The 23,711-nt window shown below is 40.9% G+C and overlaps 1 protein-coding gene across 6 annotated transcripts in view; it reads left to right on the plus strand.

Moving 5' to 3' along the window:
* The first annotated feature begins 3,280 nt into the window (after nucleotides 1-3,280).
* nek11 (NIMA-related kinase 11) overlaps nucleotides 3,281-23,711 on the plus strand; it is a 35,846-nt gene continuing 15,415 nt past the window's right edge. The window contains exons 1-12 of one of the 6 annotated variants that reach the window (XM_046877333.1): nucleotides 3,281-3,327; nucleotides 3,512-3,843; nucleotides 13,404-13,569; nucleotides 16,751-16,869; nucleotides 16,986-17,050; nucleotides 17,312-17,438; nucleotides 18,389-18,538; nucleotides 20,319-20,397; nucleotides 20,994-21,070; nucleotides 21,784-21,903; nucleotides 21,988-22,081; nucleotides 22,265-22,367. In XM_046877333.1, the coding sequence (XP_046733289.1) occupies nucleotides 3,662-3,843; nucleotides 13,404-13,569; nucleotides 16,751-16,869; nucleotides 16,986-17,050; nucleotides 17,312-17,438; nucleotides 18,389-18,538; nucleotides 20,319-20,397; nucleotides 20,994-21,070; nucleotides 21,784-21,903; nucleotides 21,988-22,081; nucleotides 22,265-22,367 (1,282 nt within the window). In that variant the 5' untranslated portion in view covers nucleotides 3,281-3,327; nucleotides 3,512-3,661. Of the gene's footprint in view, nucleotides 3,328-3,511; nucleotides 3,844-8,883; nucleotides 8,932-13,403; nucleotides 13,570-14,611; nucleotides 14,742-16,750; nucleotides 16,870-16,985; nucleotides 17,051-17,311; nucleotides 17,439-18,388; nucleotides 18,539-20,318; nucleotides 20,398-20,993; nucleotides 21,071-21,783; nucleotides 21,904-21,987; nucleotides 22,082-22,264; nucleotides 22,368-23,711 lie in introns of those variants that run through there. The other 5 variants (XM_046877335.1, XM_046877334.1, XM_046877338.1 and 2 more) reach the window with 5 other exon arrangements.

Here is a 23,711-nt window from a genome sequence, read left to right on the forward strand (position 1 = left end):
CATCCAGCTTACTTAACAGATATAAAGCATTGAAAATCATTTAGGCTTTTACTGTTATTCCAACCAAATCCACGACAGGACACAGTGAAATTAAACAACATTCCCCCAGAAACAAGGTGTTACAGCAAACAACATAAATTAACAAAAGTAACACAAAACCAGTGATGGACAAAATATACAAACCATGTAGTTGATTTAGGTAGAGCATAAAAGAAGAGCAAAGCCAATGAAAATTATAAATCAGCATGAAAGGCCATCACAGTCATACCACCATCTTCAACTATTTTCAATTTATTATGGGGTCGTCATAACGTATCTCCATCGTAAGTAGAGGACTACCTGTTATTGCCTTCAAATGTACTTAAGTATCCAAAGTACTGATTCATTATAACTATAATGTACTTATCATTTTTATGACCCTGACTGGTGATTGGCTGCGTGTTTCACCAGTTACGTTTTTATCCTGATAAATAAAAAGGAACGACTGATTTCACTAAATGTAGTTGAGTAAAAAGTAAAATATTTGTAGTAAAGTTGCAGTAAAAATCTCCACAAGTGGAAAAACTTCAGTAAAACAGATACGTGAAAAATCTACTTAAGTTCAGAAACGCATTACATTTACAAAAAATAAAATGAAGGTTCCCTTTGGGTTCTGGTTCCTGTAACGATACACCGAGAGCCCAGGACCTCAGCAATTGTAATGATTTCTGTGTTTAAAAATATAAAAATTGATCATGTTATTGCCTCAAGAAACCTTAAACTTATTGCACTTATTATACGTTTTTCATCGGACAGCAACTAATAGAACATTAACATTAGACTGTATAATGTGTGTAAGAACCTCCAGCACTGCTCCACCACCTGCCCTCAGGGGAAGAAGTAAGTATACTTCAAGGTTTTTCTCTGTTCTGGCACAGAGGTGAAATAAACTTCCCCTAGATATCTGAACAGCGGAGTCCCTGACTGTCTTCAAGCGACGGGTAAAGACCTTCCTCTACCTGAAACACTTAAACTAGCACTTTTCATAAATAAATAAAAAATCCTCTCAACAGATTTGTAGGTTTGTAATCCAGCGTTCCAGTGTAGATTCTTCATTAATATAGACTCAAAGCACTTTTGCACGCAGCTCTGGACCCCGGCTTCTGTTAAATGCCATAAATGTAAATGTAAATAAAAATGTATGTGTATAATCCAGTAACTGAGCGTAAACACTGCAGTATCAAACAACAACCAGTTTAAACTCTGATCAATAATAATTGTGTGTGAGAGTGAGATGATGTTTCATACCAGACAGCGAGAGCAGAATTAGAACCAAGTGCAGCATCTTCATCTCTTCTTCAGTAGGAACCCCATAGACTCAGTGCTGTGTGTGTGTGTGTGTGTGTGTGTGTGTGTGTGTGTGTGTGTACTCAGCTCACTGGGTTGGTCAATTAGAAGTACTTCCTGGAATTTCAGAATATACCAAATATAACTCCAACCTCACGTACCACAAGCCTGTCAAACTGTTAAAACAGGAAGGCTTAGACGCCTCGTGCACTTTTGCACACACACACACACACACACACACACACACACACACACACACACACACGCAGGTGTAGTAGCTGTTCTTACTTCTGCACTACAGATACCATTTGTAATTATTTAGTAAGAACTTCACAATCAGTGTTGAATTTATATATAAACTGAACACACTGAAGAACCAAAACAGAACGACCACATCAGTGCCAAACTACTATAACAGGAGGATGATATCTTCCTACAAGAAATTAGACACTTTATCAGAAATAGACTAACACACACACACACACACACACACACACACACACACACACACACACACACACACTTGAAATATAGAAGTAAGTAATAACTCGGTTCCTTTATTGTGTAAAACATCTGCTGTAATCATTAGTCATGATTAGTTAGTATTTAAAAAAATGATAAAACAATAAATAATAATAGCAAAAGAATAAAATGATTGAAGAGTAAAATGTTTTTCAGACATTTTTACGGGGTTTTAGTGTATCACCGTTTCTGTTAATGTAAAGAAAAGATTTAAAAATAAAGAAGGAAAATAATCACACTTCTATTGCACCAAGGAAAAATATTAGACTCTGGTGGTCAGAAACAGAATCAGAATCACAAATTGCTTTATTACCAAGTATGTTCACACACACAAGGAATTGGTGACTGGAGCTTCAGTGCAGGAGAAAGTACCGTAATATTACAGTGGAACCCACTTATCTGGACCTCGATTAACTCGACAACCCTATTAAGTCGACGTTTTTGAAGTGGAACTGCTAAATTCTCGCTTTGTCTTATCATTTTTTAATCGGTTTATGTCGCCGAACCCTAATATCTCGAGCACAAGGGGGGCAAATTTGCCATTTAACATTGGTTATGTCAGAATCCCCCTGCCACACCCCCTTCGGCGGCGGCATTCCCCGAAGCACCCAGCTTCTTCTCCCGTGCGGGCGAGCTCCTCGCAGCCCTGCAGATGTGGCCTTGAGCACTTCGAAAGTTGCGCTCGCGGAGTTTAACCAGCGCGCAGGCGCACTTCCGTCTTCTGCGTCTGTACAGGCGTTTGAACAGCAGCGCTGCACCTCCGACTAAAATGTACCAACAGAACATCTAATTAATCACAAACTGGAGAAAATATTGTCTGGAATGTGTTGCTTTATGTAAAGGAGTTCGTTTCTGTTAAAACTTGAAAAATGACCCATAATGATCTGGAAACACTCAAATATCGCGGTTTTCTCTCAGTGTAAACTTTCATTAAGAATAAATACATAACTGATAATTGATAACTAGCCTATTTTACATATTTTTATATTACCTATTTTACATATTTACATATTGTATGGAGGAGAATAAATATATACATGCCCATCTATGGTCTTACAGTAGATCTATATGAAAGTTAATGCATTTATGAATATTATAAATATTATGAATATTTTAAATCTAAATTAATGCCTTACTGCCTATGTTTGTGGATACTGCTGAAAGCTGTACATTTACCATTGGGATGAATAAAGTTATCTATCTATCTATCTATCTATCTATCTATCTATCTATCTATCTATCTATCTATCTATCTATCTATCTATCTATCTATCTATCTATCTATCTAAATAAATAAACAGCTGTTAAAACCTAAAATCCACTACATTCACTACTTATTGTTTAATTTGTGAAACTGTCCAATCAGCGATACCAACAGAAAAAAGTTATTTGATATAAAAGCGAAACAAACCCCGCCCCTTTAAGTGTTCCCATGCCAACGAGACCAACACACGGAACAGGAAGACGCTTAAATCCGAGGTAAATCTAATAAGAGGTTCAAAATAACCTCAAATTAACATCTGATTATTACCGGGAAATGTTTTATTACACTCACTGAAGCGGATTAAACTTACAAACAATTTTATTTACATGCAGTTACTTTTTATATTGTACTTTTTTTTACATTAGTATATGAACTTGCTTCATTAAATCTCTAAAACAGATCCTGATCATCAGTTCAGAAGATGATTCGACTGGAAAAGATGTTGTTGTTGTGCTCTAATATTAGTATGACACGTGATGAGGTCGGATGTCAAGTCCACTACCTAGGTTCACTTTTGCCCTTTGACCCTAGGTGTAGCTCTAAAACACTATGCCTAAATTCCGTGAACTGGAAGCTAAGTCTACTCATCTTCCTCATCACCCTTCTCATCCTCATCCTCATCCTTCATCTCTGCTGGCCAACAGATACATGATACAGCAGCGACTGGGCAGAGGAAGTTTCGGCACTGTGTATCTCATAGAAGACACAAAATCCACAACCACAGACAAACTGTGAGTGTTTTCTGTATTCTGCCTAAAACGAGCACGTTTTCAAATTGAAGCTTTAATGACGTAATTCTGGGGTTTATTTGTGGTTTGTGGGTAAAATTAGAGAATCAAATTATGTATTTTGTTTATAAAAACATACACACGTTGTAACAGCCAAAAGGCAAATAGTATATATGAGCAGCCAAACATATAATTGATATAAATCCTACAGACTAAATGGCATTAAAAGTATTAAGGTTTTTATGTGAATATATTTTAATCGCTTTATAAAAAAAGTATGTAGCGATTCTGATTCAGCCGCTAGATGGCAGTGTTGCACTTTAGCGCACTTTCAAATATACAAATACGACGTGAATTCTATTCAATTTCTTTTTTTTTTTTACATTTAAAATGAGTGAATATACACTACTTCCTTACCCAGAAACGTTTATGTGGTCACATTATGTTTCTATATAGGTTTCTGTAGAATTTATGTACAGTGTTGAATGTAGTTTTATCGATTTCAGGTTGAGAGAAAAGTGTAAATATCCATAACTAGATGGCTGGTGAGATATTTGATATTTTTATAAAAAAAAAAAAAAAATAAATAAAACGACGTACACACTGAGCTCTGATGTGATCAGTCTACTGAGAAACATCAATCCATTCTTCAATTTTCTGTACTAAATGAAACGCCTCGTTATGACAAGATCTCCATCACGAAGAATTAGTCACTGATATAAACTTCACAGAGAATAAATGCACCTTAAATCAGCAGATCTTCAGCTGGGAGATGATTAAACAGGTCACAGCCTCATTACAGAAATCTTCTGTTGTGTGTTTTTTATTCTTCATACATATTTGAGCTTCACACTGACCCATATACTGTACATTACTGTTCCAAATCTACAGAAAAGAGCCAATTAAAGAGGAAACGTTCTGTACACACACGCCTGTATTTTTATCCCGAAGCTTCCTGTAGTGCTCCAGTGGACAGGAGGGAGTCGGGGTTATGTAAAGCAGCTCATGACAGCCAGAAAAAGAGGAGAAAAAAGGAGACTAATAGGAGGAGACTAACATCGAAATGTTAAAGGGATTTTCTGCTTGTTAACCCAAACCCAGTGTCAGACCTGTCACTAAAGATTTAACCCTCTTTTCTTTCTTTCTTCATTCATTCATTCATTCATTCATTCATTCATTCATTCATTCATTCATTCTTTCTTTCTTTCTTTCTTTCTTTCTTTCTTTCTTTCTTTCTTTCTTCCTTCATACGCTATTGATACCTGAAAGAAACAAAAACATACCCTACTCCTTGGTTTCTAAATGATCTGTGAGCATTTAATCCAGTAAAATATGTCACATGGACTAAAGTTTTGGGACACCAGACTTTTCCAGCCATATGTGGAGCTTCACAAAGTTAGAGGCACGCAATTGTTTTGGACGTCTCTGGGTGCTGTAGCCTGGAATTTTCACTTCAATTTAACTTTAACATTTAAACTAGGAGACCCAAACCTGTTCCAGCATGACAGTTCTCCTGTGCACAATATGTGCCAGCTGCATGAAGATCTGCTTTACATGGGTTAGAGTGGAAGATCTCCTGCTACAGAGCTCCAGTCCTATTAAACACCTTTGGGATGAATGTGGACACTGACTGCACCACAGGAACCTCCTCACCTTCTCACCTACATCAGTAGCTGACTTTACTAACACCCTTGTAGTACCCTTGCACTCTCCAAAATCTAGTAAAACATCTTCCCAGATGATTGGAGCTTATTATAAGCGCAAATCTTCACAAAATGTGGAATGGAATGTTACATATGGTACTGTGTTTAATTCCTCTTATACCATGGTTAATGATCAAATTTTTTGCAATGTTGTGACTTTCTCACATCTCATGCTTCTATTTTTCTCTTATTCCACTGTCCTAAAGATTTTAAAGCTCTGACACTGGAGGCTCCTTCCATAAATGTTTAAATACGCGAGCGCATTATTATAGACCTCTGACTTGCAGCAAGACTGCTGTCCAAGGTGCTGTTCTTCAAAATGAATATACACCTTATACAACACCTTCATCGGGTGTGTTTTTATTTTGCGTGTGTGTGTGTGTGTGTGTGTGTGTGTGTGTGAGAGAGAGAGAGAGAGAGAGAGAGAGATGTCATGCAGAGAAGCTGAAGCGTTTCAGTGGTCATGAGATCTATCACATCCATCTCACTCAATCATCACCTACTTCACATCTCTCTCTCTCTCTCTCTCTCTCTCTCTCTCTCAAATCACCACTTCTTTACTCAGTAGCCTTCTAGCTTTTCTTTTTTTTACCTCCTTCATGATCCCTCATCTCTCTGTTGTTCTGTTACCAGCTCACACACTCCATTCTGTTCCTTCTCCAGCCTTTCTCTCTTCAGTTTTTTCCACCTTTCACCCTGTTTTTATCTTCTGTATTCATTCACTTTTTATTCTCTCTTTTTGTAGTGAACCATCCTGTAGTGAAGCGCTCCATGCTACATCACTCTGCATCAATCAGAGTGCCATTGTTTTGTCTCTCGCTGTCTGAGTTCTGTGTTTTGTCTCTTTTTTCTCTGCCAAACCTCTCCGTAGGGATCGTCGCTGTTTTTCTAACCCACTGTTTTACCCTTATGTTTTATTTAATCCTGCTTTTATTTCCCCCTTTCTCTCTATTAGACCCTGCTGAGGTTTGGCTTTTCAGGGTTTTGCCTCAGTCGCTCTTCCTGGACTCGTCTGAGTCTTTGTGAGGAAAATGTCAGCGGTGGATGCTGTGAGGTGGAACCTCTGCACTTTCTTCTTCCTCCCGCTGCCTCTTTAGTGGACCTTATTATTTTATGCCCTAGTTTCCCCTCCTCTCATCGTAAGATGTGTGGCCCTGTCACATTCATCAGATTTTGCATGATGTATGTTTGACATACTGTGACACTGCGATGAGTCGTTTGAGGTGTTTTGAGTGGCGCACCTGCTTCAAGAGCAGAAGAACATCACTGGAGGATGACGAGCTCAACCCCTGAAAATGTCGAAACAGGTGCATGATGATCGTTGGAGAACAATCCACATTATGTCACTTCTGCACCCAAGCTAGGCGCCAGATTTGGCCCCTGTGGATTTCACCGTCTTCCCGAATATGAAGATGAGCTCAAATGTTGACAAATGCAATTCCGCTATAAACCGGTGCCGCAAGAAAAAACTACTTTAATGTTATTTAGATGCTGCACACTTTCAAGTGTAAATTTATTCCAGAAACAGCTGTTTGCATTGCTAACCCTACACACACCACCATATTCCTTCCCAAGTGTTCCTCATCCGAGTGTTTATTGCACTTAAGCTTTTAAAACATTTACCTCGTGTACTCAACAAAAACAGAAACCATTCGTCCAGAAAGTTATTAGTGGTTTGGAGCACAAGATAACAAATTCAACCAGTCTAACATGTCTAATATAGACGAGACAATCGTAAGTGTGTAAGTACAGATGACAAGAGACTGGAGGCAGAAGAAAGGAAGTGCAGAGAAATGAGGGTTCAGTGTGGTTATTATTTTTACATCAATTATATTTCCAGACATTTTTCATAACTGACATCAAACCCAACCATGTTTAAGCAGGATTTCTGTGTGAGTGTTTACTTGCATTACAATGTGTTTTCGCTTAAACTAAAATTATTTTCCGTGTTTTTTGGAGGTCAGTAAACATTTTTTCTCTTGGGTAAATTAAATCCCTCTTGGTTGTGTTTTCTTCTCAGAAGATTTCTCACGCTCAACCATTCCACGTATTCTCTACAAGAAAAGACTGTATAACAGCTTCATGCTAGCAGGTGAAATCATTAGTGTTTTCTCGCCTGTTTGCTTGTCCACAGTGTTCTCGGAGTTTCCATCGGAAATGTGAGCGCATCGTGCCTTTGGGGTTTGTATCGTTCAAATTCTTGCATCACCGTAAACATTGTTAAGCATTCAAACACACACACACACACACACACACACACACACACACACACACACACACAGTCACAGACGCTCATTAGCATGTCACACCTTGCTGAAGGCACCCATAGCGAGCCCATACAGAACCCAGTCACACACCGAGCGTGTCACAAGCCGAAATTTTTCCCATCTGGGCCGTCATCGTGAGCGCAATGACCTTCAACTAATAGACGACTTCATCATCAGCATGAGACTCGCGCTGCACAACAGCCTGTCATTTGCTTCGCAGCACATTTATTATTAGTCCACTTTTCATAAACGTTGGTGACGACCTCCGATTACGACTTCTCTTTTTCTTTACGTGTGCAGGAGGAAAGTTTTGTTCAGTCTCGATACTAACGGCTATGGTGGTGTATAATGAACCAAGCTGAGGATGATGAGGAGGAGGAGGATGGGATAAGGTTCAGAATTCTAATGGCAATAATGATGAAGATGATGCTGAGGATGATGTAGAGGATAATAGTGGTGAGAATGAGGAGGAGGTGGATGAGGATAGTGGTGAGGAGGATCATAACAATGATAATGAGGAGAAGAATGAAGATGGTGATAACGAGAATTATCATAAGGATGAAGAGGTTGAGGTTTGTGATGATGATGATGATGATGATGATACTGAAGACTCAGGAAAGTGAATTTAAATATATAAATAGAAATCAGCAGCACCTCCTCTGTGCTCTGTGTGTGTGTGTGTGTGTGTGTGTGTGTGTTTGTTTCCTGTTCTTCGGATTAACAAATGAGTAAAATATCATGGAGAAGACAAACTGTTCCTCTAGTGTGTGCACCATATCCTTTATCACAGCAGCGACAGGAAATTGATGTGCTACTGAACGTTCACGCTGAATTGAGATTCATTTCTCTGCTGTTATTCCCTCCTGCTAACGAGCCGTCATCACCACAGGAAAACACAGCTGATCGCTTACAGCAGCGAAATTAATTGCAAAGTAAGAACAAGTGACTGTAGCGAAGAGTAACACACCGTCTCTCTCTCTCTCTCTCTCTCTCTCTCTCTCTCTCTCTCTCTCTCTCTCTCTATTTGATTTATTACATCAGAGATTCAGAGACACAGGAAGCAGAGGGAAACCTGAGGCATTCGCACACATCTGCAATTTCTTTTCAGATCTCAGAACATGGTGAGATACAGATCAGTGCTGACACTGAAGACTCCTTCCATTAATATTAACTAAACGTCTTCTCACACATCAGCAGTTTATTTGTTTAATCTGGGGAGCAGTAACTCAGTGGATAAAACACCGGACTTCTGATTGGAGGTTCACATCCCAGCACCACCATGCTACCATTGCTGGGCCCTTGAGCGAGGCCCTTATACCCCAACTAAACAGTTTTATACAGTAAACAGCGCTCTGGCAAATGCAATAAATCACAAGTCACTACTGTCAGAGCTTTTATAGAGAATCAATCAACCAATTGCCAAAAAGTGGCCAATTATGATCAAAGATCTGTGGAGAGAGTGAGTTTGATTCCTGACGATGCCTTAGATATCCTTCTCTCTCTCTCTCTCTCTGTCTCTTTCTCTCTCTCTCTCTCTCTCTCTCTCTCTCTCTCTTCTCTTATGCTCTCTTTAGACAAACATACTTTTTCCAGCATCACCTCCCTAAACCCCCGTGTGACAGATCTGGGCTACATTAATGGTTTCATCTGCTTCCTCCTGTAAAACCTCATGTCTTCAAACGCCTTTATTTTCTGACCTGCTTCATTCCTCACTCCTCCACACACTTCTGCTTTTCCTCTACATTTCTGTAGGGAAACATTTACGGTGTTTTATGTGTTGAATGTATGAATGTAAATCTAATGTGCTGGTTTTAATACTTCATAATATTTAAATACCTGAAAATAAATGACTATATTGTCAGAAGGGGCGGAGCTTACTCTCTCTACGCTGTCAATCACATCGTGGATCGTGTGATCACAGTGCACTGAAACAGGATCACGGGGTGACACCTCCGAGTCTCGTGTTCATTCTGAAATGTTCGGAACACAAATCTTCCCCACGTCAGTAAGCCGTTAGTGTGAATGAGTCTTCATGGTGACGGATTTCAGCCCGCTGTCTTTACACGTGTCCTGCTGAGATCTTCACAGAACCTCCACTACCTCCATATACATGTCTGCAGGAAAGCTGTAAAGGTTTCAGTGCGTGGGAGTCACAGTGACCGCAGGGGTTCACGCCGGAGTCCTTCATGTGCACTTAGCTGAATAACAGCAGGGACACAGGGGTGCAATTTAGCGGTGAGAATTCCCTCCTGGGACGAACAGACGTGTTTAAACACCACATTATCAGAGTGGAACAGAGGAGTCTGGAGAAGAGAGAGGGGGAGAGTTTATTCTTTATTTATGGCTTCAGAAAAGAATATATTTGCTGAAAGAACAATAAGAAATTCCAGAGAGCTGCAGCGTTGATATCCAGCAGCAGTGGACTGGGAGGAAGGATTTGTTGCTGTACTTCAGTAATTATTTTCATGTTTCTGTGCTTATTTTAGTTCACAGCTGGAAACTTTTTCTTTTCACAGCATTTAACATGTAATATCTTCTCCTTTGACTCCACTTCCTCACTCCTTTAAAGTGAAAATATAAAAGTGTTAAATGAGAAGCTGTTGCGAGAGCACAGGTGTTTTCTCTCCTCATAACGGTGATGTGCAGGAAACTGGAACACTGAACATCATCAACATGATTCATGATTCAGATCCAGGTCTCCTGCATCACTACTTTTACAGTTCATACAGAAAATCCTCTCAGCATTTATACTCGTGTAGGAATGTAAAAGGAGGAGAAACTCTGTGTGGTTTTCTGCTTCTGTAGCTCATCCGCCTTTATTTTTGGAGTTTGGTGCATCCTGAGTACAGGCCGACCGATTAATCGGTTTTGGCGAAGACCTCCTACATCACCACAGACCTTTTGCTTCATCACCAAAGACCTCCTACATCACCACAGACCTCGTGCTCCTTATCACGATCACTTCATCATCTCACATTACGTTTAAGGAGCAGTAACTTTTCAGTCATAAACCTGAAACTTTAAGAGAATCATACAGTTGCAATGTTTGGAAGTAAACACACAGTGACCTGCTTTGGGAAGGTTTAGTGAAGCTCTGGAGGATGCTGAGTCTCTGCTGTACAGATCTGCTCTCCTTCTCCGGGTTTGCCCGAGCGCTCGGCTATTTCTGGATCTGAGACCAAATTTCTCTCGCCCTTCTGAGACCTGCTGAAAATTGGGACGCGTCCGTGTTCAAATATTTACTGCCAGGAATCTGACTGACCGAATTGATGTAGTTTTATTGCATGTATTCATGTCTGGGTGCTCCGCATAACGAAGGAACCTAAACACACACACACACACACACACACACACACAGAGACATAGGAGATTTTTTATCCCTCAATCAATACGTTTTAATCAGCAATTACTTTTCCTCGTCACCATGGTTACACGTGTCAGCCAATCAGCAACTATTATGGAATACAAGCTTATTAAGAACAGATAATATTTCCCTAACACGGGGTCATGTGAGGAAGCAGAGCCGGTGTGTGTGTGTGTGTGTGTGTGTGTGATTTTGTAGTTTATGGTATGGATAAAGGAGCAGTAAAGGGAAAAACACAGCAGGATGCACTGCTGAACACAACACAAGGAAAACCCATCTCTCTAGTTTTGGTTGCTGCTTCGCCGCCCACAGCGGCGCTTTATTCAGAGTAGATAAATGATATTCATAATTTAATAATGACACCATAAGCTGTGATCTCATTTTAAATGCAGAAGAACGATTTGCCTCATTCAGAGGCTGAAACAGAGCTCCGAGCAACGAGAGGAAAAAAATGGTGCAGGAGAATAATAGGCCCTTTTTCCTGATTCCTGAACCAGTTCTCGATTCTGATAAATGCACAGTTTCTCACGCGCGAGAAGAAAAACAAGCTCAAATCCGCTTCACTTAATTACAGTATAATAACTCCTGCGAGGAAAAGTCGGTAAAGACTTACCGAGGATGAACGGCTCAGAAAGAGTGATCAAAACAGAACATCAGCTTGACCGTGTGCAGAAAGGGTGACTTTTTTTTATAAATGATTCACAGCCAGGAAGTGAAAATAACTTTACAGTATAATTATAAAATGATATTCTGTTAGTGTTTGGATTTCAGCGAGCATCAGAACGCACCCCTATAACCTCCTTCCCTAGACTATCAGCGTGGTCTTCACAACCATCTGTCACAGTTCCAGATTTTCCATTGTCTGCATTTTCCTCTCGTTTTATTTCTGCAGTTGCAGCTTTTAAAATGTTTATTTTGAATAGAGAATAATTTAATCGACTAACTTTTGGACATGTGTGGATTTACTTCTTAAGGCTTATATATTAATATCTGACTTATGAAGGTTGGTGCTCCCTTTGACTGTGCATGCAGCCTTGTGCTGCCATCTGTTGGCGTGTTACAAAACTAGTCTCGAAACGTTTTGATACCACCTCTAATATCGAGAATCTAATATAAATATTTGTTGTAATCATTACGTAATGCCACACATACATTAATCAGAAGTCTGGAAAGTTCTTCAGTGTGTCTGAGTATGATTATAAATGAAGCCAAAACTGTTGTTTTTCCACCAAAAAAACCCTAATATTTGAATTGGAAATGTATATTTGATGTTTCACCAGTGGAATGCGGTAAAACTTGCGAGGTTACACTTTACTAGGTCAGTTTTTCTAAATAGATGTATGTTAGATTTGATGTGTGAATGATGTATAATTATATATTAACGATCTGATACCATGTACTCATCAGTCTCGTCAATATCGATACACATACCAGGATTTTTGAAAGTTATACTTTTTAAATTGACTGCAGTGGATTGAACATCTATTTTGACATCTGTTTGAAAAAAAGATTCATTTATGTAAAAACTTTATTCATCAAACAAACATCTAATACATGTAATCTGTCAAACCATGTTCAAATATTTCATAAAGGGTTTAAGAAGTTCATAAACATGAATCCCAGAAGGGAATTTTTGCACTAGTTGAGAAGCAATGAGGTTTAATTAAATCTGAATTTATATGAATGTATATGCCCCCACCCCACCACCCTTACCCTGACCTTCACCTGACCTTCACCTATATAACTTACAATAGCTTATTAATGAAGATGCCTATCCAATCCTCAGCTGTAACATTGAAACTAATCATCAGCGCTGAAACACGTCCCACCTCAACCACCGAGAAGCATCTTCCATTTATTTTACTCCCTCATATCATCACTGGATTCCTATTGAGATTAATTACTCATAAAGTTCTTCTTAATTCGACGCTATGAAATGAAGCGGTAAATGTCAGGCTCTTAAAGGTCAAGGCCGAGCGTCTCAGCGTCTCAGCGTCTCAGCATCTTGGTGTCCCACAGAGGAAATGGAGCAGCCGAATCTGAACAGGAGCAGAGTGTGTAAGAGGCTTTAGGAAGCGATTATCTTTAACATTTACATTCGGTTCAGGTCAGGTTTATTCTCACTTAGAGGAGGTGTTGGAGGTTGTACTGAGGTTCTTTGTGGGTGGGACGAGATTTCAAAGGTAAAATATTGGGTTTTAAGATGAATCTGTGTGCTTTGTGGTGCAGTAAAGTTCTGAAGGAGATTTCGGTTGGGGATTTGAAGCCGGATGAAACGGTGAAGGCCACACAGGAAGCTCAGCTCCTCTCACAGCTCCACCATCCAGCCATCCTAAGGTTCTACACCAGCTTCCTGGAGAGAGATGCTTTCTGTATTATCACCGAGTTCTGTGAGGTAACCTGGCTTTATCTGGATCTACCTGGATTAGTTTGGTGTATTTTACTCAAGTTTCAGCACAAACTGTTTTGAACTGATAGAATATGATGTGGAATAAACTATTTTCAATTTCAAGATATTATTGGTCTGGTCTGTACTATTCTGGTTCAAACTTATCTCGTTTGGGTTTAAACTGGCTTTGTTTTAGGTCTGATCAGGATTAAACTCTCTGGACTGGAAGGTTGTTTCGTGAAGTTAGTCTGATCTCGCTTGGCCTGAACTAATTTTAATAGGTTCCAAGATTGTTTTTGGTACAGATTGTGTTTTGTCTGGACTGTGTTTGATCTGGACTGTGTTGAAGTTTAAACTGAGTTTGGTCTGGAATGTGTTTCGTCTGGACCGTTTTTGGTCTAGATAGCATTTGGTCTGGACTGCATTTGATCTGCATTATTTGTTTTAGACTGTGTTTAAGTCTAAACTGCATTTCATCTGGACTGTGGTTGGTGTAAACTGTGTTTTTTTTTTTTGCTCTGGACTGTTTTTGTGAGTGTGTGTGTGTGTGTGTGTGTGTGTGTGTGTGTGTGTGTGTGTGTGTGTGTGTGTGCTTTGTTTTTTTTGCACAGTTTCTTTCTCAGGATTACATCTGGTCTGTTTTCTCCCTCATGTTCCACTAAGCCCTGATGCTGTAGGTGGATTTCCACACTGATCGATTTCTCCATTTCTGCTCGTCCACTGAGAAATCAGAGATGTGCTTCTAATGACTCTCATGGTGCCCCAGAGGTCACTCTCATTTCCTTCCTCGTTTTGTTTCCCTCTCAGTTCCAGCACACCTGCACACGCTTCACTTTCCCATGGTGCTTAACTCCTGCTCATCTCAAGGAGTCACTTGAATTGAATGGAAATTCTTCAGCTGTTTAATAAGCCGTCCCGTCGTGCCGTTTGACCCGATCTGAATCACGGCTCGTGTTTGATTGTGTCCGCTTTGACCTTTGACTTCAGAATATCATGTATTTTATTCTAGTTGCGGAAAGGTTGCCATGGCAACAGGATGGCAGAAATTACACCAATGTTATTCTCACGTCACGGTGATGAGAGGACCTCAGTGAAGTTAATGGGAAAATTGTAGATCGAGAGACGCGCACTTTCACCTTCATCATGCAACCTACAATACAACACCAGGAAACAGAATGGTGTGTGTGTGTGTGTGTGTGTGTGTGTGTGTATGAATATATAAATGCTTTTCTTTTAGATTTACAGTCAAACCGCTCCTTCAGATCGCTAAAAAATCCTCTGACAGGATTTGGATTAGGGTTAGGATTAGGGTTAGGGTAAAGGTTAGGGTTAGGGTAAGGGTTAGGGTTAGGGTAAGGGTTAGGATTAGGGTTAGGGTTAGGGTTAGGGTTAGGGTAAGGGTTAGGATTAGGGTTAGGGTAAGGATTAGGGTTATGGTTAGGGTTAGGGTTAGGATTAGGGTTAGGTTAGGGTTAGGGTTAGGGTAAGGATTAGGGTTAGGTAAGGATTAGGGTTAGGTTATGGTAAGGGTTAGGGTTAGGTTAGGTTAGGGTTAGGGTAAGGATTAGGGTTAGGGTTGTGGTAAGGGTTAGGTTAGGGTTAGGGTAAGGGTTAGGATTAGGGTTAGGGTAAGGATTAGGGTTAGGGTAGGGTTAGGATTAGGGTTAGGGTAAGGATTAGGTTAGGGTTATGGTTAGGGTTAGGGTTAGGATTAGGTTAGGGTTAGGGTGAAGGTTAGGATTAGGATTAGGGTTAGGGTAAGGATTAGGGTTAGGGTTATGGTAAGGGTTAGGTTTAGGGTTAGGATTAGGGTAAGGATTAGGGTTAGGGTTGTGGTAAGGGTTAGGGTTAGGATTAGGATTAGGGTAAGGATTAGGGTTAGGGTTATGGTAAGGGTTAGGGTTAGGGTAAGGATTAGGTTAAGGGTAAGGGTTAGAATTAGGGTTAGGGTTATGGTAAGGGTTAGGTTTAGGGTTTGGATTAGGGTAAGGATTAGGGTTAGGGTTATGGTAAGGGTTAGGGTTAGGGTAAGGATTAGGGTAAGGGTTAGGGTTAGGTAAGGGTTAGGATTAGGGTTAGGGTTATTATAAGGGTTAGGTTTAGGGTTTGGATTAGGCAAGGATTAGGGTTAGGGTTATGGGAGGGTTAGGTTTAGGGTTTGGATTAGGGTAAGGATTAGGGTTAGGGTTATGGTAAGGGTTAGGGTTATGGTAAGGTTTAGGGTTAGGGTTAGGGTAAGGATTAGGGTTAGGGTTAGGGTAAGGGTTAGGAATAGGGTTAGGGTCTCTTGAATGAGAATAAATTGGACCTGATGGACGCAGACTGAGTTCCAGGACATCACCTATGCAGAATAGATTTTTCAGCCTAATTTTTATCCTCGGGGTCGTGTTTCAGCGTCGCGCAGTTCGACTCGCGGTTTTATTACTCTGACGATGATGGATTGCGTAAACAAGCGCAGTGGCGCGGCTGTTTATAATCTCATTTACCTGCTGGATTACAGCATGTCACACCGGGATCCTGCGCTCTGGAGCGGAGGAGGGAGGAGGGGATCCCCCTCAGAGAGAGAAAGAATGAGAGATAGAGGGGGGGAGTAGGAGGGATATCATGAGAATGGCAGAAGGAAACATAGGGATAAAATAGAGGGGAGGAACAAGAAGGGGAGAGAGAGAGAGAGAGAGAGAGAGAGAGAGAGAGAACAAATTAAGAACATAATAACAGAGAAGCTATAAAAGATGGAATAATTCAAGCAAAAGTGGGGAAAAAGATAGTGAGAGAGATGCAGAGAAAAGCAAAAGAAAAGAGAGAAAGAAAAAGAGAAAAGAAAAGTTGTGTGTGTGTGTGTGTGTGTGTGTGTGTGTGTGTGTGTGTGTGTACTATTGTGTGTATTGTGAGAAATTAGATATTAGATCAGACATCTGCTCAAGTGCCTCCATTTCCCATGCTTTCTCCATCTGATTAAACAATATTATACTTCCTTTTACTGGAGACACACACACACACACACACACACACACACACACACACACACACACAATCATTCTGGAGAGATTCACAGGAGAATAAATGAGGTTCAGATGCTATGTATGCTGTAGAATGTTGATATGACGTGTGGTGTATTAATGTGACGTGTTGTGGTGTGTGTGTGTGTGTGTGTGTGTGTGTGTGTGTGTGTGCGTGTGTGTCTCAGGATGGGGATTTGGAGTGTAAGCTGGAGCAGGTGCGAGTCTCAGGAGAAGCTCTTCCCGAGTCTCAGATCAGGGAGTGGCTGGTTCAGCTCCTGCTGGGGGTCGACTACATGCACCAGAGGTGAACTTCACTCCACAAAACTCTCCAACACACACACTGGGAAAAGCTCAGAGAAGCTGAAGTGTGCTGAAAACTCCACGCTTAACTTCATGTGTGTGATTGATTTCCTTCACCAGGCGGATTCTACACAGAGACCTGAAAACCAAGAACGTGTTCCTGAAGAAGAACGCAGTAAAGATCGGTGAGCTCTCTTAACCCTGAGTGAGGTCAGAAAGAACTTTACTCCTTTTATACCACCTACTTTTACTGTTCCTCTAAAGAACTCTCGTCTATCTAATGTCGTGGAAGGTCCATGAAGAAAAGTTTTCACTTACACTGTGTACAAACAGTATGAGTTCTTATAAACGAGCTGTTACTATAGAAACAATGGCCATTATTTTAATATAAACCTCGAACCATAAGTGATAAGTGATAAGTGATTTAATTTCTGTGATCTCGACAGGTGACTTTGGAGTCTCCTGCCTGCTGATGGGGTCATGTGACCTCGCCACTACTTTCACCGGAACGCCGTATTACATGAGTCCAGAGACTCTCGGTCACCATGGTTACGACTCCAAATCAGACATGTGGTGAGTGGAACGGAGAATCCTGATGCTCTTGATGTCTGATACGATTAACGTGAAATCAGGATCACTGAACGCAACAATTTACACAATTTAAAAAAAATCTATCTATCTATCTATCTATCTATCTATCTATCTATCTATCTATCTATCTATCTATCTATCTATCTATCTATTAGTTTGTTCACTCACTTGTTCTTTCTCTCTTCAGTCATACTTGTACCTCTTTCTTTCTCTGTTCCTCTCTCTCTTTGTCTCTCTGTCTCTCTCTCTCTCTCTCTCTCTCTCTTTCTCTCTCTCTCTTCTGTGAAATGCCCTTGATGTGACACACTTGGCTGTACACTCTTCTCATTAGGCTGTTGTGCAAGTCTGGACACACACACGCACACACACACACACACACACACACACACACACACACACACACACACACACACACACACTGTACAGTATATGTCTCTCTGATGTATACTCTAATCCTCTCTATTTCCTTGTTATCCATGACTCAGTGACTGAAGGATTCTGGGTAAAATCAGCATTTTCATAGACTCATCTTTTCTCACACTCACTCACACTCACTCACACTGAGTCACACTGAGTCACATGACTCTCACAGCGCTGGCGATGGAATGATGCAGGTATCGGCTGCAACTTGATTCATTATGTATGTGTAGATGCCTGCACTCTCACCTTCCTCTCAGCTCCAGTGATCACACAGGAGCTTTAAACACCTACACAATCCACTGACGTCCAGACGTCTGCTTTCAGTTGAAACCGTGGGAAATCAGACACGTTCATCTGATGTATTTTACCAGATAACAAGATCACGAGGAAAATCATGAGGATGAAAGACTTCAAGCATCTACACAATACAACTGTACAACTAGCTCAGGAGGGTGTGTGTGTGTGTGTGTGTGTGTGTGTGTGTGTGTGTGTGTGTGTGTGTGTGTGTGTAGGTCTCTGGGCTGTATCCTGTATGAGATGTGCTGTTTGAAACATGCTTTTGATGGACACAACTTCCTGTCCGTGGTGCAGAAGATCACGGAAGGGTCCATGCCGTCTCTGACTGAGAAATTCTCAGCAGAACTCAACACCTTAATGCAGAGGTTTTTATCCACTCTAGCACACACACACACACACACACACACACACACACACACACACACACACACACACACACACCTCATTTCAGTACCTGTAATGTGACTGAGGCAACATCCAACCTCATTACAGTTCTTACTATTCTCAACAGTTCCTCTTTCAGGAGAGATTCCATGTAGATCACTGGTGAGGACTGAATACGCCTCTGAAAAACCTGAGAAATTTCTACTCTCAGTGATATTCAGTAAAGGTGAACATTTAGACTGATGAAAGGTGAAGGATGAATATGAATGCTGACAGAAGGAGAAGAACACAATTTTTCCAATCTGGAAAAGTTTTAAAAATCTCCTCACATCCCAACCTTTACAGATTTATCTTTAAATGATTCTTTAATGAAGAATTCACACCTTCAAGCTTTATGTCTGTGGAGTTTTATATATTTGTAATTGAAGCTTTTCAGACTTTCAGCAGAGAAAGAGAGAGAGAGAGAGAGAGAGAGAGAGAGAGAGAGAGAGAGAGAGAGAGCAAACATTGGCAGCAAACACATCTGGCAATCGCTTCAGCAAACATCAGCGAACAAAGAATTCAGGCGAAAACCAAATTGATCCAGTGTTCACTCCTGTACCAGGACGAGGGCGAGCTTTTAAATAGGCAGCATTTCATCTCATTCAGAAGCTTTCACCTGATATTGAGAAGGTCATGAGTCCATTTACCAGCAAACACTGTGACCTTCAAACATGGCTGCCAAATACCATAAAGCACACATGGTACTGCCACTGATTAGGTACACCTGCATTAAATTTTACACACACACACACACACACACACACACACACACACACACACACACACACAGAGCCACAGATTAACAGATGAACAGATAAATGGATTGAAAGCTGGAGAGATGGATGGAAGGAAGGAAGGAAGGAAGGAAGGAAGGAAGGAAGGAAGGAAGAATCATTCGATATATATATATATATAGATGGATAGATGGATGGATGAAAGGATGAATAATTCGATAGATAGGTGAATAGCTGGGTGGATAGATGGGTAGAGGGTTTGTTGGATCAATAGATAGATAGATGTGTTGGTCCCCTTTTTCCTGCTAAAACATTCGTGACCTGTTGAGTCGCCGGTTCATCACTGTTCCTTCCTTGGAGCACTTTTGATAGATTTTGACCACTGCAGACCAGGAACATCTCACAAGAGCTGCAGTTTTGGAGACGCTCTGACCCAGACGTCTAGACATCACAATTTGTCAAACTAATTGAATCCTTATGCTCCCCATTTTTCCTGCTTCTAACATCAACTTTGAGAACAAAATGTTCACCTGCTGCCTGATAAATAAATCCTCTCACTAACAGGTGCCATGATGAAGATCATCAGTGTTCTTCACTTATAATGTTCTGTCTGATATGTGTATTAATGTACAGCAAATAAATATAAAGGCTCTGGCAGTGAGCTGCTTGTTATAATCTTTGTATTATTGTTTTTTTTTCCATTGCTTTTGTTTTTTTTTCTCCTTGTTCTTAATTCAAGTTTCTCTTTAAGATACAGTTTGTTGATTGTTTGACCTTTTTCATCGTCTCTTTTATCCTGATGATCAATTCTGTCTGTTTCTTAAACCTGCATCTGCAACTATTCAACTCCTTTCTCAGGACAGAAGAACTCAGAAAAGCTATCTGTCTCTCTCTCTCTCTCTCTCTCTCTCTCTCTCTCTCTCTCTCTCTCTCTCTCTCTCTCTCTCTCTCTCTCTCTCTCTCTCTCTCTCTCTCTTTCTCTCAGAATGTTGGAGAGATCTCCATCACTGAGGGTTTCAGCAGCTGAAGCTCTCAGCAGTAAAGTTATTAGTGAGCTCAGTCAGGTGAAGTCCAAAACTTTATTTATTTTATTATGTTACAGGTTCAAACAGAAACTACATTCAGATCGTTTTGCTACTTTATTAGTCAAAGTGAAAAAGTCTGATCTCTTTAATTATCTTCTTAATTATTTGGTAAAATAGAATCTTATGATCTCTTCATCCTCTCCAGCCTGCACACTTGTGGTGCGTCTTCATTAAACATCTGATGAGTTGTAAAAGTTCATGTATTTCTGTTAAAACTCACAGTAATTACATGTTTATTTAGGTTGATTAAGCAAACAGCCAATAGAGTTTAAGAAACAACAAGCCACACCCCCTGTTAATCTAAAGGAACCTAGCAGTAGCTTTTTAAGCTAATTGTAGAGACCAGTGAAGACACGCCCCCTGTGGGTGGAGCATATAGATTCTAATGAGCATCCAATCAGAGAAACTAAAGAAATCTTTTTATTCCCCACAGAAGTTGTAAAATATCTTCTGCTTTCTCTTCGTGACAGCGGTGAATAAAGGCTTTAAATCAGCGCACGGATTCTCACAGCACCTCCGAGAGACACGTTTACAGCTTCATGAGCTCGTTTTCTCTCTTTATTTTCTCTCGGCAGCGTGTGAAGCAGCAGCAGCAATGGGAGAAGGGGACGCAGGGGGACGATGGAGATGCGTCTCGCATTGCTAGTGTGCTGTGAGTGAAGCAAACTTTCACACTCGCGTCACCAAACACCTCTAGCAGGATCGCGTGACGCCGCCGTCACCAGCGCAGCCGCGGAGAATCCTGGGAAATGCATCGGTCGTTTTTGGTTCTTATTCACACTTAGACTATAAATACGTGACTCCGGCTTTGTGCGATCTCTGCTTAGGGCGTGTGAATCGTGTGCGGAGGAAAACTCGCGTATGTCTTCCAGCTCAATGGCTCGTTACATTTACAGCGTTCAGCTTTTTACAAAACAAACAGACAACATTCAGAGAAAAACAATGTCCATGGAGTAATTAACGATGTGCAGCTAACGCAGTCGTGCTCACATGCTCACTGAACAAGCAACCACCCTTTACTTTAGATCAGTTCACTGAGAAACACAGCAATGTTCCTCCAGGACCTGCAGGAGACCAAATACAGGAACATGGAGAACTAAGACACAAGCAGACCAGACATAAGTGGAAAAATGGATGGATGGATAGATGGATGGAAGGGTGTGGATGGATGGATGAAAAGGTGTGTGAATAGATGGATGGATAGATCATTCAATAAATATGATTAATTTGGATAGATGAATAGAGGGATGGTTGTATAAATAGATGGATGGTCAGACAGACATGGGTAGACAGACAGACAGACAGGTAGTCAGAGAGATAGACAGGAACATTTCTGCTGTAATCTGAAATCTTTTCTCTCCCCAGGCAGAAGAAGGTGCACCTGCAGACGCTGAAGGAAAGGTCCGAGGTTGAGAAGATGAGTCCACGGGAGAGGATGAGGTTGAGGAAGCAGCAGGCCGCAGACGATCGAGGCAGGAAGCTGAAGTGAGACCTGCTAACAGTAAACATCGAGCAATCAACCAATATGCTAATTATATATGCTAATTTACTGTGTGTGTTAATGTACAGACATATCGTGGAGGAGAAGTATAAAGAAAATCAGCAGCGCATGAAGGAGCTCCGAACCAAAAACTTCCAAAGAGTCAGCATCAATGTTCTCACTGTGGGTGATGAGTATGAGAGGAAAGAAAAGCAAAACATGGATAGATGGATGGGTGGATGGATGGATGGATGGATGGATGGATGGATGGATGGATGGATAGGTGGCTAGATAGATAGATGGATACGGAGATGGATGGATAAATGGTAAATAAATAAATAATTTCTCTTTTCATGTAAAATGAAGGAGGAACCTGAGCACACAGTGAGAGAAATCCAACCAATCAGATGCCAGAACGCCACATCCAGCAGGTATCCTGGACCAATGAGAGAACAGCTTTCTGAACACGGTAAGTTGTGTGTTTTTGTTTCGTATATTTAAAGTTTTTACAGAAATTGCACATCGCAGTAGTGAGTTTATAAATCGACCTGCAGATCGAACATTTCCACAACATTCACATGCATCAGAAAATCACCAATCAGCCGCTGCATCGTCGCTACGCTAGTGTCGCTACTGTAACATTCGAAAGTCACCTCTGCAGGTGTATACACACACACACACACACACACACACACACACACATACACACACTTTGTGTTCATTAGTACTGCACTAGATATCTCACTGAGCATGAAACATGTTTAGGTTTCGGTGAGCGAACACGTATTTTGTGTGTGTGTGTGTGTGTGTGTGTGTGTGTGTGTGTGTGTGTGTGCGTGCATGCGTGCATCATTTAGCCAGGAATCAGGTGGCGTTTGTTAGCATCGTTTGAGGGAGAACACCGAAGCGTCGTCTCCTCTGATGTGTGACGCAGATGGACTCGAGTCTCATCTGCTCAGAACAGATCTCACATGTGAGAAACATTCTGAGCAGAAGGAACCAGAACAATCCATCTGTCATGGAAAATGAAAAATCTGATCTAGTGTGTTTTTGTATATAAAATCTACAAGCTGTCCAGAATCTGAAGGTTTAAAATTTGGCTGCAGAAACGTGACCCTCTGTATACAGTATGATCTTCACAGCTCGTCTCTCTCTGTCTCTCTCTTCATCCTTCTGCTGGTTCTCACTCTCACTCACGTGAAAATCATTTATCCTGATGACTTCCTCCACCATCCTGAATTTAATCCATGGTCCTGGGTGTAAATACTTTTTTCCTTCACTTCACTGTCACTCCGTCTGGAAATAAACGAGTTGTTTTCTCTCTCCGTCCCGCTGTGACGATCTCTGACCTGTAAATCACAGCCAGCGGAAATTAGCGCACTGTTTCCGGAGAAGCGGCGTCACGCTAACGCTGCTTTAATGATGATTGTTCTAATCAACGCTGCGCTGAACACAGGCCAGACGCCGTCTCCCCGATCTCTCCATGACCTTTTCATGACCTTTTCATGAATAAAGCATCAGTACATGGTACTGTTACTCTAAGACTCAATTACAGAATAAATTTTAAACAAACGAGGAAATGGATTGGAGGAATGGAGCAGGCAGATAGATAGATAGATAGATAGATAGATAGATAGATAGATAGATAGATAGATAGATAGATAGATAGATAGACAGACAGACAGACAGACAGACAGACAGACAGACAGACAGACAGACAGACAGACAGATGGGTGTGTTTAGGGGTGGGGTTATATAGTGGGCGTGCGAAGGGGCGTAGTTACAGACAACAGGAACCGGGAACAGAAAACTT

This window comes from Silurus meridionalis, chromosome 21 (genome assembly GCF_014805685.1).
Source record: "Silurus meridionalis isolate SWU-2019-XX chromosome 21, ASM1480568v1, whole genome shotgun sequence".
Taxonomy (NCBI): domain Eukaryota; kingdom Metazoa; phylum Chordata; class Actinopteri; order Siluriformes; family Siluridae; genus Silurus; species Silurus meridionalis.